The sequence below is a fragment of the Lithobates pipiens genome, unplaced genomic scaffold (assembly GCF_037356315.1).
Source record: "Lithobates pipiens isolate NorthernLeopardFrog02 unplaced genomic scaffold, aLitPip1_a1.2 Scaffold_8, whole genome shotgun sequence".
Lineage (NCBI taxonomy): Eukaryota > Metazoa > Chordata > Amphibia > Anura > Ranidae > Lithobates > Lithobates pipiens.
This window is the reverse complement of record NW_027507903.1, coordinates 626,840,544-626,858,060: the sequence shown is the minus strand read 5'-3', so window position 1 is coordinate 626,858,060 and position 17,517 is coordinate 626,840,544. Positions and strand designations below refer to the sequence as shown.

The following is a 17,517-nucleotide window of genomic DNA, read 5'->3' as shown; positions in this document are numbered from 1 at the left end:
GTCTCAAAAAAGGCCCACACCAAAGAGCTTTTAGAATAACGCACAGAGGCAGCGCCCTGCACAGGCGGAGCTCTGTGGTATGATTCAGTCGGTGTGCAGCCCCTAAGCTGGCCCCCAGAGGGCATCCTGCCTCAATGGACATGTGCCTCCTCCTCCTCCTCTCTCCTACCAGGCACCCACATGGAGTCCATGCCCTCATCATCCCCTCCCTCTTCAGCGCTGGAGCACACCTGGCATTATGCTGCAGCTTGTGGAACATGACTGCCAGATTGCTGTCCTTCTTGAGCATCCCCTCTCTCTGTGCTCACACTACTGCCTTCCTCTAGCTGTGTATCATCATCAGAGCCTACAAAACACTGGGCATCCTCCTGGAGCATGTACCCAACACTGTGCTCAAAGAGTTCAGGGGACTCCTCAGGAGGACGTGGTGGGTCTAGGGAAGGAGTCACTGATGATGACATTGAGACGAGGGAAGACGATGCATTGGCAGCTACTTTGCTAGTACCCTGAGCCTGGGTGAGAGAGGATAAGGAGGATGAAGAGGGCTTGGTCATCCACTCTACCAAGTCTTCGGCATGATGCGGCTCAACACATCCAGCGTGTCCCATGGCCATGTGCTGATGATGACGACGCACCGCGTCCATGACCAGCACTGTTGTCTCTAGACACAGAGCCTGCTTGCCCTCTTTTATCGGCTCACGCCTGTCTGCCTCTCCTTGTTGGCCTTCCAGACATGGTAATGGCCTGAAAGGAGATGGGAAAACCAGCAATTGGGTAGTGTATATTGTGCTGGAGGCACACAACACCCACTAACTCCTGCAGATAGCAGATGGTTCAATTAGAGAAGAGCTATATAGGTGGATATAATGGTGTATAGTGTGGTCAGGGCATGCAGGCAACAGGCACAATGTCCTACAACTGACTGCAAGCTCTATTACAAAAGAGTAATATAGCTAGCTATATAGGTGGATATAGTGGTGTATACTGCGGTCAGGGCACGCAGACACAGGCACACTCTCCTACAACTGACTGCAAGCTCCATTACAAAAGAGCAATATAGCTAGCTATATAGGTGGATATAACGGTGTATACTGCGGTCAGGCCATGCAGACAACAGGCACAATCTGGTTGGCATGTCACATATAAGGAGGTTCTTGGGCAGGTTCAACTCCTTTTGGAGCTCAGTCAGCCGAACACAGGCATTAAATGATCAACGGAAATGCACACAGACTTTCCTGGCCTGCTACAGGACATCCTGTAATCCCGTGTACCTTCCCAAGAACCGCTGCACCACCAGGTTAAGGACGTGAGCCACACAGGGCACATGGGTCAGTTGTCTCTGTCGAAGGGCGGAGAGGGGGTTGGTGCCATTGTCGCAAACCACCATTCCTGGCTTAAGCTGGTGTGGCGTCAACCACCTCTCGGCCTGCCCCTGCAGAGCTGACAAAATATCTGCCCCAGTGTGGCTCCTGTCTCCCAAACAAGCCAGCGCAAGCACGGCATAGCATCGTTTTGCCTGCGTACTTGCGTAACCCCTGGAACGCCTACGGAGCACGGCTGGTTCTGAGGACAGAGCACTGGAAGAGGCCATGGAGGAAGAAGAAGAGGAGGGGGTGGAGAAGAGAGGTGTGTCACAACCAATAGTAGCATTTTTTACAAAAGAGTAATATAGCTAGCTATATAGGTGGATATAACGGTGTATACTGCGGTCAGGGCACGCAGACAACAGGCACAATCTCCTACAACTGACTGCAAGCTCTATTACAAAAGAGCAATATAGCTAGCTATATAAGTGGATATAACGGTGTATACTGCGGTCAGAGCACGCAGACAACAGGCACAATCTCCTACAACTGACTGCAAGCTCTATTACAAAAGAGCAATATAGCTATCTATATAGGTGGATATAACGGTGTATACTGCGGTCAGGGCACGCAGACAACAGGCACAATCTCCTACAACTGACTGCAAGCTCTATTACAAAAGAGCAATATAGCTAGCTATATAGGTGGATATAATGGTGTATACTGCGTTCAGGGCACGCAGACAACACCCACTACAGAAGAGCAAGAACACAAAATCGGCCGATAACGAACGGTGTATACTGTGTTGAAGGTACACAGAGAACACCCACTAACTCCTACAGACGCCAACACACTACACAAGGCCGCTGCGCTGGCGGCCTTATATATTGTGGGGTGTGTACTACACAGCCTGAGCTATGATTGGTCACAGGCATCCTGCCTGTGGCCAATCATGGCTCTCCTCGCTGCCGGCGCTATGATTGGCCAAGCATGCGGGGTCACAGTGCATGCTTGGCCAATCATGAGCCAGCAATGCCCTGCGATGGCGCAGTGCATTGTGGGCCGTGAGCGCCACACGAATTTGGCACGAACGGCCCATAATGTTCGGTATTCACCGAACGTGCGAACAGTTCTGCTGGTGACCCCACAATAAGGATAAAACTTTTCCGTGATAGGGAATTTAATAAGAAACGTAGCCACTCATTAAAATTAGAAGAAAAGAGTTTTAACCTTAAACTGTGTAGAGGGTTCTTTACTGTACGAGCGGCAAGGGTGTGGAATTCCCTTCCTCGGGTGCTGGTTTCAGGGGGGAGCATCGATAGTTTCAAGAAACTATTAGATAAGCACCTGAACGACTACAACATACAGGGATATACAATGTAATACTGACATATAATCACACTAGTTGGGCTTGATGGACTTGTGTCTTTTTTCAACTATGTTACACTTACTCACTAGGCAGTAACTATAGTGGAACAGCCCATAACAATGAAAATAGTACCACTTGAATGCCCCCCAAACCTATGTCAGTCAGATCAGTGTGCAAGTCGGACAGAATCGGCTTTTCAGGCTCCATTAGACTTCAACAAAATGGTGGCGATCTGCACACAGACATTGACTCCCTGTTGTATAAATATAATGAAATGGGTAACATATGGCTTCAGCTGCTGTTCTCCACCTGTAGAGAACTCCTCAAATGTGTTTCCCCTTTTTGAGGTTACATTGTAAAGGCAATTTGCAGCAAGGACTACTGGTGAGGTCATTAAGCCATAAAGGAATAGAATCTGGTTGTGAGTACAGCAGCTCCACCTTCTGCTCGAAGGACAAACCTACAGGGTTTTCAGTAGTATACTAAGTCAATAAGTACACTGAGATTCTATTGACTTAGTATACTACTGCAGGTTTCTCCTCCAAGCAGAAGGTGGAACTGTTGTGCTCTCAACCAATTTGTAATCAGCAGCAGTCCTTGCTGCAGATTGCCTCTATAATTAAGCCTCGAAAAGGGCAGAATGCATCTGAAGATTTCTCTACAGGTGGAGAATAGGAGCTGAAGCCATAGTTTACTCATTTCATTCAAATTTATGCAGCAAGGAGTTGGTGTCTGTGTGCAGACGACCACCATTTTATTGAGGAGCAGCATTGTAACCATAGGTCAGAAACCATATTCGGACTAGAGAAAATCTGAAATCCTCCAATCTCCTAAATATAAGAAAAAATGTTCTGTAATCCACAAAAAAATGGGCAAGGATAATTCCAATGTTGAAGTTGGATTGATTGAATTGAAGAATTGTCAGTTCTCTACAGAAGCGCACTGGCTTCCTGGAAAAATAAACTGGTCACACAGATAAAAACAAAACAAACACAAAAATAACATTGTTCATTTACCAGACACAAAAAAGGAAAAAAAATAAGGCATTTGGTAGGGTTATTGTACAATTGCAAATGTTTTTTTTTTTTTTTGTTATGGTACCATGTTAATAAAGGTTTCATATCAAAACAGCAGATTTGTAAACGATTATTGAATATATAATTTGTATTAACAACACTGTGACAAACATTTTCTATTGTGCATAGATAATTGTGATTTTCCCTTTTATAATAAATTACAGTAAAAATGGCAATGCTAACACCATTATATTTATATTAAATGCCAATAATTATTATTGCTAGTAATAGTTTATTTATTTTGTAATTTAATTCAATTATAACTTTTAATTTATAAATAATGCAATTTCATAAAATAATTGATTATCTTGTCAGAGGCAACCTTTATATCTTTATTCCTCAGAGTGTATATCATTGGATTTATCAATGGTGTCCCCACAGTGTAAAACATGGAAAGTATTTTGTTTATATCTGAAGACTGTCCACGAGTTGGTAGACCATATATGCTGATTAGACTTATATAAAATATACAGACAATGGTCAGGTGGGAACTACATGTAGAGAAGGCTTTTTTCTTCCCAGTAGTAGATGGAACTTTCATGATGGAGATAATGACATACGTATAGGAAAACATGATGAAGATAAAAGGTAAGAAAAGAACAGGGATGCAGAGAAACATCATTATCTTTTCAATCTTGGAGGTATCTGAGCAAGAAAGTTTTAGTAGTGGGGAAGCATCACAGAAGAAATGGTCAATAACATTGGGGCCACAGAAGTCCAGACTTGTAATTGCGATGGTGCTAACTGATATCACAAAAAGACTCAGGAGCCAAGAAATGCCCACTAGTTTCGTATATAACGATTGGTTCATTATAGACTTATAATAGAGGGGTTTGCAGATGGCCAAATACCGATCATAAGACATTATCGTCAAAATGACGCACTCTGATGTTTCTGAAAAAATAAATAAATTGAACTGAAAAAGGCAACTTTCTATTGAAATTGTACCATTTTCATTAAGTACAACACAGAGTAAATTGGGCACAATGTCCGTGGTCAGCATGATGTCAGAAATGGCAAGTTGGGTGAGGAAGATGTACATGGGAGATTGGAGGAGGGTCTTGCTGTTGTATACCAATATAATGATCAGGAGGTTTACACATACTGTCGCACAGTAAATCACGAGTAAGAGAAAAAAGAAGAAGAATTTGATGTTACGCAGACTTTCAAATCCCAGGAGGATGACATCTCTGATAGCGGTATGATTTTTTCTGTATTGTTGCCTACATAGGAAACAAGAAAGATTTAAAGTAGAATACTTATTTTCAAACCTGGAACTGTGTATGGACTGAATGTAGTCAGCCTTCCTAATTTCTTTTGCTAAACTATTGCTAAATTATTTAACCGCTCCCACTTTTATACAATAAGGATGATAGAAAATATGCAATAATTGCATTTGGGAGATGCTCCTTTGGACTTTTTATATGGCAGAATAAGGAGTATATATAAATCAGATAATTAATTAAAAGTCATATTAACTGCCAACTTTATCAATATACACAATAAAAATAAAAAAGTAAACAAGGCACATGGCATACAGATATCCAACAATCATAAACTGCAATAATACATCAATGAGTAGACATATATAAAGTATTCAAAATTAACCCAAGCTTGCAATTCCAAAGTGCCATCCACAACAGTATGGTCAGCAGATTGGATATTCAACCATAAACCCAACATGTTTCAGGTGGTTTATTATAAAGAAAGGTTGGGATATTGTTTTCTTATATATCAGACTCATTGGAAACGATAAAAACAATACAGATGATACAATACATACTGGTCGCATGACTCCTCATAACCATACACTAAAGATCATACCACATGGATCCCCAATTCAGGTGCCAAATCGCATCTTTAAATTCACAGAGATGTGGACATCGGGACATCAGCTGGCAAACTGAGCAAAAAGAGAAAGATTTAAAGTAGAATACTTATTTTCAAACCTGGAACTGTGTATGGACTGAGTGTAGTCAGCCTTCCTAATTGTCTTTTGCTAAACTATTGCTAAATTATTTAACCTCTCCCACTTTTATACAATAAGGATGATTAACCACTTAACCACTTTGCACTTAAACACCCTTAATAACCAGACCAATTTTCAGCTTTCAGTGCTCTTACAATTTGAATGAAAATTACTCAGTCATGCAACACTGTACCCATATGAAATTTTGCGTCCTTTTTTTCAAACAAATAGAGCTTTCTTTTGGTGGTATTTGATCACCTTTTATTTTTTGTGCTATAAATGAAAAAAATACCAATAATTTGGTAAAAAAATGAAATTGTCTTCATTTCTTTGCAAATAAGTAATTTTTCTTCATAAATTTGGCCAAAAATGTTACTGGCAAATATCTTTAGTAAAAATAACCCAAATTAGTGGAAATTTTTTATTCTGCGTGAAAGTTATAGGGTATACAAGCTATGGTGCCAATCGCTGAAAATATATCAATTTGATCACACCTGATGTACTGACAGCCTATCTCATTTCTTGAGACCCTAACAAGCCAGTAAAGTACAAAAATGTGTGAGACTTTTACACAGCCTGGCCACATACACAGGTTCAACATTGAAGTAGCAACTTCAGGCGTTCTAGGAGCATAAATTACACATCTAATCTCTCAACCACCTATTACAATTTTGAAGGCCCTGGAGCACCAGGACAATGGAAACGCCCCAAAAATGACCCCATTTTGGAAAGCAAACACCCCAACGTATAATCTATGAGGCATAATGAGTCTTTTGAATGGTTAATTTTTTCCCCAAAGTTTTTGGAAAATGTGGAAAAAAATGAAAATGCATTTTTTTTACAAAAAGTTGTCCATTTATAAGATATTTCCAACACATAGCATATACATAGCAAAAATGACACCCCAAAATGTATTCTGCTACTCCTCCTGAGTACGGCGATACCACATGTGTGAGACTTTTACACAGCCTGGCCACATACACAGGCCCAACATTAAAGTAGCAACTTCAGGCATTCTAGGAGCATAAATTACCCATCTAATCTCTCAACCACCTATTACAATTTTGAAGGCCCTGGAGCACCAGGACAATGGAAACGCCCCAAAAATGACCCCATTTTGGAAAGCAAACACCCCAACGTATAATCTATGAGGCATAATGAGTCTTTTGAATGGTTCATTTTTTCCCCAAAGTTTTTGGAAAATGTGGGAAAAAATTGAAAATGCATGTAGTCCTATTGTTCACAGGAGGAGAGGCCTGATCCAGACAGCAGGCAGGGACGGGGTCAGCGACAGTGAATGGAATTGTCCAGGCAGCAGGCAGACATATTGTCCATCCTGGTAGTAAGCAGGAACATGGTCCAAGTGAAGGCTATGAAATAATGGTGACATTGGTAGAGGCTTCTCCCGCCCAAATCTCTTTGAAGCCTCCGAGTCTCCAGATCCTAATCTGGGAATGGGAAAACTAAAAAAGTTGTTTTCTTCATCCAGAAAAACAATTCTGGAGCCCCTCACATATGTGAGACCCCCTTTGTTCCCACTAGCATAGCAGGGTAAAAGATCAATCCAAGAGGCAGGCAAAAAACGTGGTCAAACAGTCCATGGTCAGCTCCAGAGCAGGCAGAGGTAGGTACAGTTTAGCGTTAGGCAGAAGCGTGGTCATATAACAGGCCAGGGACGGGGGCGGAGCCGGCAGCCGGAGAGCATGGTGGTGTGAGAGGAGAGCTACGTCACAGCGGGAACCATAACGTGGCTCACAGCGAACCTACAAGTCTAAATTCAGCATCCTCTGATAGGGGAACCTGTCAGGCACACACCGATCGCCATGAGCAAATGGAAGGAACGAGAGGGGCCACGTAAACTGATCGATTTCTTTCCTCCAGCGGCGGGCAGAGAGAGACCCAAGATGGTGCCCGCGATGCACGCGGTGCAGCGGCCTCCCCTGGATTCACAGCCCATGCAGATCGAACAGACCAGAGTGAGTCATGCTCCTCTCTTTCCCCAATGCCCCCTCCCCTTCTGTGAGCCCGGTCAAGCAAAAACGGAGAATAGGGGAGGATGGGGACACCCAAGCTGATACAGAAGCAGAGGAGGATGGCATGGAGGAATCCACCGAATCCACCATATCTGCACAGCAGCTAGATACTTTCCCCACATCAGGGCAGCCCATCTTAGACACCACTATGAAGGAGATGTTACAAACTCTAAGGGGGGCCCTGCAACAAGATATGGCTTCATTTGTACGCTCCACTAAGGCAGAGTTATCTGCGGTTAAAGCGAGAGTGACATATGTGGAACGCAAAATGGAGGAATTCACTTTTGCACATAATGAACTAGTTGATGCTCATTTTGATGTTGAGGATGAAATAAAGGCTATGCGCCTCAAAATGGTGGATATCGAAGACAGGGCACGCAGAAATAATGTGAAGTTTAGAGGAGTCCCAGAGACTATTAAACCATCTGAACTCACTGCCTATCTTCAAAAGCTTATGGCCCCTGACCCCCTACAGGACAGAAGGAACTACCATCGGCACCACAGACGGAACAGATAAGTACAAGACTGGTATCATAATGCTTTATTGTTGAGACCTTCTTCCGCCCCTTCTCTCCCGACCTTTTTTCATTCTACCACCCAAGTGCCTATACTACTGAAGTTGCCTAAGCAGGCATTGGTTCACCTACACACCCGCTGAACGGCTATTTGTGAATGTTTCTTTCCCCCCCTTCCACATTTACAGGATGAACCCTGTATCCAGTCCACTGGACCTCCCTACGGATGTTCCTACCCAGTTATTTGTTGACCGTGTATGGTCCTGCTCCCAGTTTCTGGTCCCCCAACCATCTCCGTCGGATATGCTGACATTCACTACTCCCCTGATCATCGATAATGACTACCTGGCCTCACCTCTAACTCTCACCCTTGGATGGCAACGATTGGCTCACCTATCTTGGAATGAACATTCAGCTTATGTCTCACAATGTGAGAGGCCTGAATAGCCCCCACAAGCGTAGGAAATCTGCTAGTGACATGCACTGTGATATTCTATGTGTGCAAGAAACCCATTTCCCCAGTGCTAACCCACCTAGATGCACACATAGAAAGTTCCCTCATGTATTTACTGCAAATGATCAGAAGAAAAAGAATGGTGTAATGATTGCTGTAAAGGACACTGTTTCCTTTTCCCTCTTGCAGGAACACACTGACCCCCACGGTCGGTATATTATCCTGATTGCTGAAATTAATAATACGGCATATACATTGGTAAACCTCTATGCACCAAATACTAAGTCTATTCACTTTATTTTAATAATTTTTATTGAAGATTTGCATCAGAACAGAAAAGATAAACAATCCTCAATACAATTCAACAAGATAAATCCACCCATACATAGGCAGAGTCAAGCTAGACATACATGGATCTAGACCAAAATAGAACAAAACCAACCTATAAAGCCAACTAGAGGTACATTGATAAAACATTGGTATTATTTAGAACCCATACCAACCAGTTCAGTCTCCTTGGTGGAGAATGACTAGTCAAAGCACACGAGCCATAGATCCCCTGGTGCCCCAAACGGGATCAAGCTGCAAAGTCTATTCACTTTATTCGTAAAGTGGTGCATAGGGCGAAAGCAATGCAGAAAGGTTGCCTAATAATATGTGGTGATTTTAATGTAGTGCTAAATGCTGATCTTGATTCCTCCTCTGTGGCCCTCAGACAGTGACCTTGCCTAGACAACTTCTGTCATGAGGAAAGACTTTTTGATCCCTGACGATGCACCAGGGCCACTGAGAAGGACTATACGTATTACCCTACAGTACATAATAGCTATTCAAGGATTGATTACTTTCTCATGGATATGCATATTTTACAAAATGTTGTTAAATCAGATGTCCATAGCATCACTTGGTCGGACCACACTCCAGTGACAATTGAGGTTATGGACATCAACAAAACTTCAAGTAGACCTCTCTGGCGTAACAATACCTTTCTTCTGTCTCGCCCCTCTATTAGGGACGAGATAGAGGCAAAGGTTAAGGAGTTCTTTCATCTTAATGCTGGTGAGGAGTGTGCCCCGGCCATGATATGGTGCGCTCACAAGGCTTTTACCCAAGGTGTTCTCATACAGATAGCCTCGAGAGAACGTAAAAAAAAAACCACCGTATAACACAGCTCCACAAAAAGATTGCTGACTTGGAGAGCCTACACAAAAACCCAACTACCACCTCCCCTAGTCTACTTCAGCTCCTTACTAAATGTCGTGAAGAGCTACGGCAAGAACTTAAAGTAGACCACGACATTTACTTCAAAAGAATGAAACTATCCTACTATTCACAAAATAACAGGGCAAGTAAACTCCTGGCCCACCAACTTAAAAAAAGGCAGGCTAAGACTAACCTACCCTTCATCCGACATCATAACTCACAACAGATTTTCCGCAACCCTAAAGATATAGTGAACACCTTTAAAGATACTATCACTCATTATACAATCTCAATCAGGACCCTGATACTCATCAAACCTCTGAAATGGAAATTGACAAATTTCTTCATGATCTTAATTGCCCAAAATAGATGCCTCCACCCTGCTCACGTTGAATTCCCCCCTCACTTGCGAGGAAGTGACCACAGTAATCAAATCATTACCCATGCATAAATCCCCAGGGGCAGACGGTTTTTCGGTTGAATACCCAAAAACGCTTACGGCGGTCCTAACCCCTAAGCTAACGGATGTTTTCAACTCAGCTATTTCCTACTGGCTCCTTCCCAAAGGAAATGCTACAAGCTATCGTAGTTACGATCCCGAAGCCAGGAAAAGATAACTCCCTCCCCCAGAATTTTAGGCTGATATCACTTTTGAACTCGGATCTTAAAATTTATGCCAAAGTGCTCGCAAACAGATTGATGAATATTACCCCCACCCTCCTGGGATTAGATCAAGTGGGCTTTGTTAAAGGCAGACAAGCTCTGGATGGGACAAGAAGGATGCTCAACCTTCTACGTTACACTGAACTTAACAAACTCCCTGTAGCCATCATTCAGCTATAGGCCGGTTATTAAGTGGTTAAACTTGGGCAAGGTTTGGTTTGTAGGAGGTTATTCACACTCAACAAAAATAATCTCTAAACCCAAATATAGTTCCAAATCACAATTATTAGGCTCTTTTAAGGCCATATTACATGATTTTGTTAAAAAAGGACACAGGTAGCTTGCCATGGGGACATGTTCCAGTGCAAAAAAATTATATATATATATACAGTATATCTCACCAAAAGTATTGGGATGCCTGCCTTTACATGCACATGAACATTAATGACATTCCAGTCTAAGTCACTAGGGTTCAATATTGAGTTGGCCCACCCTTTTCAGCTTTAACAGCTTCAGATCTTCTGGGAAGGCCATCCACAAGGTTTGGGAGTGTGTCTATAGGAATGTTTGACCATTCTTCCAGTAGCGCATTTGTAAGGACAGGCACTGATGTTGAACCAGAAGTCCTGGCTCGCAGTCTCCACTCTAATGCATCCCAAAGGTGTTTTATCCAGTTGAGGTCAGGACTTTGTGCAGGCCAGTCAAGTTCCTCCACCCACAACTCTATCATTCACGTCTTTATGGACCTTGTGTTGTGAACTGATCTAAATCAATTGGTGGAGGGTGGATTATGGCATGGGGTTGCTTATTAGGGGTTGGGCTTGGCCTCTTAGTTCCAGTGAAGGGAAGTCTTAAGGCATCAGCATAGAAAGACATTTTGGACAATTTCATGCTCCCAACCTTGTGGGAACAGTTCGGGTATGGACCCTTTCTGTTACAACATGACTGTGCACCAGTGCACAAAGCAAGGTCCATAAAGACATGCATGAGCAAGTTTGGGGTGGAGGAATTTGACTGGCCTGCACATAGTCCTGACCTCAACCCGATAGAACATCTTTGGGATGAATTAGAGCAAGGACTGTAATAGCGTACCTGCATTCCGAGATTCCCGACTGGGTTCATATTGAAAGGCAGGCGTTACCTCTATCTAATCTAGTTACTGGAGGCTCCTACTCTTTCCCATTCTTTTTCCCTCCGGGATAAATACCTTCTTTTCTCAAACCTCTAGCCCATTTATTTAGGAATCCCTCATTTCCACCAGGGTTGGAAATCAAAGCTTTTAGATGGTGGTTGAACAAAGGGCTATACAGAATCAGTCATTTACTTTGTCCCCTAGGCCCACTCACTAAGGCATACTGCCATTAGTAAATTGGACATGCTTCCTTCTGAAATCTTCTGCTTTGTGCAAATTTCCAATTACTTACACAAACTCTGGTCTTCAACTTTCGAAGGGCATAATATCACAGCTTATGAACAATGTTGTGGTCAGGCCATATAGCAGAGGGGGGAGCACCTCAGTAATCTATGGAGCAATATCCTCGACACACTCAAAGACTCCTTATATGCTGGCATGGGAAACTTATCTCACACAGAAATGGGATCTTGAGGTGTGTCTTAGAAATCTCTTTAGGGCCTACAAAGGGGGTACTAAACATCGTTGTCAAGGATGTCCCGGTAATCCAGCAGTATATGGAAGACCTGCCCGCAGAATCCCTATCCTAAGAGCTAACCGGTACACAAGGGTGCGTGTCAACGCGAACGGGCGCATGCGGGTGCGCGATGGCGCGAACAGGCGCACGCGGGTACGCGATGACGCGAATGGGCGGACGCACGCGGGTGTGTGTTTGCAGCCGTTCATAGCGACACTGTAGCTGATAATCCTCCGGTGTGTCTATCACGGGAGTGGAGCTCTAAGAAAGCGTGACTGTTCTCTCAGGCATCCACACATGCACCCCAACTATAGAAGAATTCTAATGTTGGTTGACTGGTAATAATAATTAACAATTATAATTATTACTAGTGTCATACAACATTAGAATTCTACTATAGCTTGTAGACGGAAATGTATGATTGTGGCGTCGTACAGTTTATCTGCTTCGTCGAACCTTCTTAGAACATTCGACAGACACCATAAGCCTTCAATGACAGATTCGACCTTAAAGTGGAGGGCCACCCTAAAAAAAAAAAAAAAAAAAGAGCATTAATATTCTTAAAATTTTTTTAAAAAAAAATTGAAAAAAAATGTTTTTTACCTTGCCAGAAATCCCTGTTGCTAGGCAGTCTTCCTAATCTGCCTGCTTCCTGCTCCTCAGTCATCTTCATCTTCTCCCCTCCTCCGCATTGTCTTCTGGATAATGGGGCGCACTGTGTTCTGGGAACTGTGTGTTCCCTAACACAGCGCGTCCCATTCACAAAGCGCAGCGCGACTCGCGCATGCGCAGTAGGAAAGGGGCAGTGAAGCCGCAAGGCTCCACTGCCTGTTTCCCTTAGTGAGGATGGCAGCACTGGGACCCGAGAGCCAAGGGACATGTCAGCCTCGGCGGCCGACATCGCGGGCGCCCTGGAAAGGTAAATCTCTTTATTAAACGTCAGCAGCTACTGTTGTTTCAGCTGCTGACTTTTATTTTATTTTTTTTTACGGCTGAAACACTGCTTTAATTATTTCAGATTTTTGGATGAATGCATTTTTTAACGAAACAAAATAAATAAAAACGAATTTCGGGAGTAACAAAATAAATTTATTTTTCAGACTAAAGCAAAATTCCGAAACAAAATATTTCAGTGTGCTCATGTCTAGTATTTAGTGAGAAGGGTGATCACTGACTGCATTTCATTTAAAAAACGTGCAGCTGAGAGGAGGAGGGTAGATTATGCAGGGTGTGTGCAAATGAGGTCAGATGGTCAACTCCTTCCTGTGTCATGATCTACAGTCTGTAAGGAAGTAAAACAGAAGCAATAGATATGTTTGGGATCATGGATGGAGGACAGTAAGGTACGTGTCTGTAGATTTTATGAAAAGCTTTGATATTTTTGCAAAAAAGATGAATGCTATGTTGTTGCATATGGGAGCTGGAATTTAGGGAAAAAAAGTGAACTTAGCCTGTAAGGCGCTCTTTTCAAAGGTTGCTGTTGCTATTTGAACTCAAAGGGATTGTTTTACTAAAGGCAAATAGACGGTGCACTCTACAAGTTGCAGTTCCCCCAGAGCATAGTAAATTAGGTAAAGCAAAGAATACCCAATCATGTGCAAGGAAAATAAAACAACTGTATTTTTACTTGCACATGATTGGATGATGGAAGTCAGTAGAGCTTCCGCTCGTTTACTAAGCTCTGAAGTAGGGATGAGCCGAACACCCCCCTGTTCGGTTCGCACCAGAACCTGCGAACAGACCTAAACTTCGTGTGAACTTTAGAACCCTATTAAAGTCTATGGGACTCGAACGTTCAAAAGTGCTAATTTTAAAGGGTAATATGCAAGTTACTGTCCTAAAAAGTGTTTGGGGACCCGGGTCCTGCCCCAGGGGACATGGATCAATGCAAAAAAAGTTTTAAAAACGGCCGTTTTTTCAGGAGCAGTGATTTTAATAATGATTAAAGTGAAACAATAAAAGTGTAATATTCCTTTAAATTTCGTAGCTGGGGGGTATCTATAGTATGCCTGTGAAGGGGTGCATGTTTCTGCTGCTTAGAACTGTCCCTGCACAAAGTGTCATTTGTGCAGGAAAAAAAGTATTTTAAAATCTCTTGCGGCTATATTGTCGGGTCCCATAATACAGTGAACACTCAATGAGTGTTCTCTGTATTAGCCGACAATTCATTCATTCATTGATAAAAAAAAAAAAAAAAAAAAGCGTGGGGGTTCCCCTAAATTCAATTACCAGACCCTTCAGGTCTGATATGGATATTAAGGGGAACCCCGCATCAAATTAAAAAAAAATTGATGTGGGGGTCCCCCTAAAAATCCATATCAGACCCTTTATCCGAGCACGCAACCTGGCAGGCCGCAGGAAGAGAGGGGGGACAAGAGAGCGCCCCCCCTCCCTCCTGAACCATACCAGGCCACATACCCTCAACATTGGGAGGATGCTTTGGGGGTCTGTCACCCCTCAAAGCACCTTGTCCCCATGTTGATGAGGACAAGGGCCTCATCCTCACAACCCTGGCCTGTGGTTGTGAGGGTCTGCGGGCGGGGGGCTTATCAGAATCTGGAAGCCCCCTTTAACAAGGGGACCCCCAGATCCCTCCCCCCCTGTTTGAAATGGTAAGGGGGTACTTTTCCTACCATTTCACAAAGAAAGTGTAAAAATGGTTAAATAAGACAAACACACTTTTGAAAAATTCCTTTATTAAAAATAAAAAAAATAAAAAAAAGATTCCAGCGGTGCTAATCCACTCTTGCTATCTAGCGACGAATCTCCGGAGTCCAGCGATGGATGATCATATCCAGCGACAGGGGATCTCTCAGTCCAGCGCTGTCCATACATCTGTCTTCTGTCTCCACTGCGGAGACACTGCGGAGATCCCAGCGCTGACGTTTCTTATATTAGGAGGGCGGGGCCACCCGTCTCCTGAACCCGCCCATCTGACGCTGGAGAGGGAAGCCAGGGGTTCCCCAGTGAGGTGTGGGTGACCCGCCCCCTCTGATGTAACGCAGGTTTCCGTTACATCAGAGGGGGCGGGGTGACCCATACGTCACTGGGGAACCCCTGGCTCCCTTCACCAGCGTCAGAGGGGGCGGGGTCAGGTGACGGCTGGCCCCGCCCTCCTAATATAAGAAACGTCAGCGCTGGGATCTCCACAGTGTCTCCGCAGTGGAGACAGAAGACGGATGTATGGACAGCACTGGACTGAGAGATCCCCCGTCGCTGGATATGATCATCCATCGCTGGATAGAAAGAGTGGATTAGCACCGCTGGAATCTTTTTTTTATTTTTAATAAAGGAATTTTTCAAAAGTGTGTTTGTCTTATTTAACCATTTTTACACTTTCTTTGTGAAATGGTAGGGGTACTTTTGTACCCCTTTACCATTTCAGACAGGGGGGGTGGGATCTGGGGGTCCCCTTGTTAAAGGGGGCTTCCAGATTCTGATAAGCCCCCCGCCCGCAGACCCTCACAACCACCGGCCAGGGTTGTGAGGATGAGGCCCTTGTCCTCATCAACGTGGGGACAAGGTGCTTTGAGGGGTCACAGACCCCCAAAGAATCCTCCCAATGTTGAGGGTATGTGGCCTGGTATGGTTCAGGAGGGAGGGGGGCCTCTCTCTTGTCCCCCCCTCTTTTCCTGCGGCCTGCCAGGTTGCGTGCTCGGATAAAGGGTCTGATATGGATTTTTAGGGGGACCCCCATGTCAATTTTTTTAAAAAATTTGATGCAGGGTTCCCCTTAATATTCATATCAGAACTGAAGGGTCTGGTATGGATATTTAAGGGGACCCCCACGTCATTTTTTTTTTAATTTGACACGGGGTTCCCTTTAATATCCATGTCAGACCTGAAGGGCCTGGTAATTGAATTTAGGGGAACCCCCACGCTTTTTTTTTTTATCAATGAATGAATGAATTGTCGGCTAATACAGAAGACACTCATTGAGTGTTCTCTGTATTACGGGGACCCGACAATATAGCCGCAAGTGATTTTAAAAGACTTTTTTTTCCTGCACAAATGACACTTTGTGCAGGGACAGTTCTAAGCACCAGAAACATGCGCCCCTTCACAGGCATACTATAGATACCCCCCAGCTACGAAATTTAAAGGAATACTACACTTTTATTGTTTCACTTTAATCATTATTAAAATCACTGCTCCTGAAAAAACAGCCGTTTTTAAAACTTTTTTTGCATTGATCCATGTCCCCTGGGGCAGGACCCGGGTCCCCAAACACTTTTTAGGACAGTAACCTGCATATTACCCTTTAAAATTAGCACTTTAGATTTCTCCCATAGACTTGTATAGGGTGTTCCGGCTTTTCGAATTTGCTGCGAACAGTCCAAATTGTTCACTGTTCGCTGAACAGGCGAACAGGCAATGTTCAAGTCGAACATGAGTTAGACTCGAACTGGAAGCTCATCCCTACTCTGGAGCAAATAATATTGCAGAGTGCAACCACGGCTTGCGAGTGCACAGTCTAGTTGCATTTAGTAACCTGTCTGCATTATATTTCCAAAGTGTGTTTTAGATAAAAACATAATATATTCATATAGCTATGTTAAGACAGCAGATTAAGTCAGTTTTTTCAGATTTTTTTTATTATTGAAAAAATAAAACTCTATTAGTTAAACATATATTTTATGACAACATTGAATATTGTGGGAATGTAGGAGCCCAATGTCAAACAATCTCCCAAGTTAGTCCTATAGGCACAGCTGATAAATAAATTAAAAGGTAAGTTACTGTTAAATAAAAAACAAAACAAAAAAAAGAACATGAATTTAATTTCATTTCATTTAATTAAATTTATTTAATTGTCTGTATTTTAAAAGACATTTACTAACAATTATAATAAAAATTGTGGTCAGACAAGGACTTTGTTAACCCAGAAACTCTGAAAAAGAAACATGTTGTTAATTGTTAAATCCTTTAAAAATAATTATTCTTTGGGTTCAGATTGGAACAGATATTAATCCAAAGGAAAATATTAAATAGCTTACATTTGTTTTAGTAGCCTTTGCTGCTTGCTCTTCTCTGTTCTGTTTCCTGTTGTTCTAATATATAATAAAGGTTGAACTTCAATGAATGTCTGCAGGCTCCTGAACATGATCTGGGGCACTGATTATACATGTCTTTGCTAGTTAAAATTTATACAGGTCAGGAAATCCCTAGGAAATAAACCGGGAAGGTAAAGAGACTGAACGCATTTCTGTTAATTAAACACTAATCACTGCATGTGTGTCCCTAGAGTTGTTTAATCTAAAAAAGCCCAGCATCAGATACTT

General features: G+C 42.9%; 1 protein-coding gene across 1 annotated transcript; it reads right to left on the bottom strand.

Annotated features, from left to right (window-relative positions):
- Positions 1–3,786: 3,786 nt before the first annotated feature.
- Positions 3,787–17,341, bottom strand: LOC143961492 (olfactory receptor 5F1-like). Its single transcript, XM_077470791.1, has 2 exons — positions 17,233–17,341; positions 3,787–4,972 (listed from the first exon to the last, which is right to left on the bottom strand). Exons 1-2 carry the CDS (start codon positions 17,337–17,339, stop codon positions 4,021–4,023), a joined length of 1,059 nt encoding a protein of 352 aa, XP_077326917.1. The 5' UTR covers positions 17,340–17,341; the 3' UTR covers positions 3,787–4,020.
- Positions 17,342–17,517: the final 176 nt, after the last annotated feature.

Excerpts from the sequence above, each read along its gene's own strand:
- LOC143961492 (XM_077470791.1), bottom strand. The coding sequence starts at position 17,339 with ATGTTCAGGAGCCTGCAGACATTCATTGAAGTTCAACCTTTATTATAT. Across the intron at positions 4,973-17,232 it reads CAAAGGCTACTAAAACAAAT|GCAACAATACAGAAAAAATC; the intron begins GTAAGCTATTTA and ends TTTCCTATGTAG.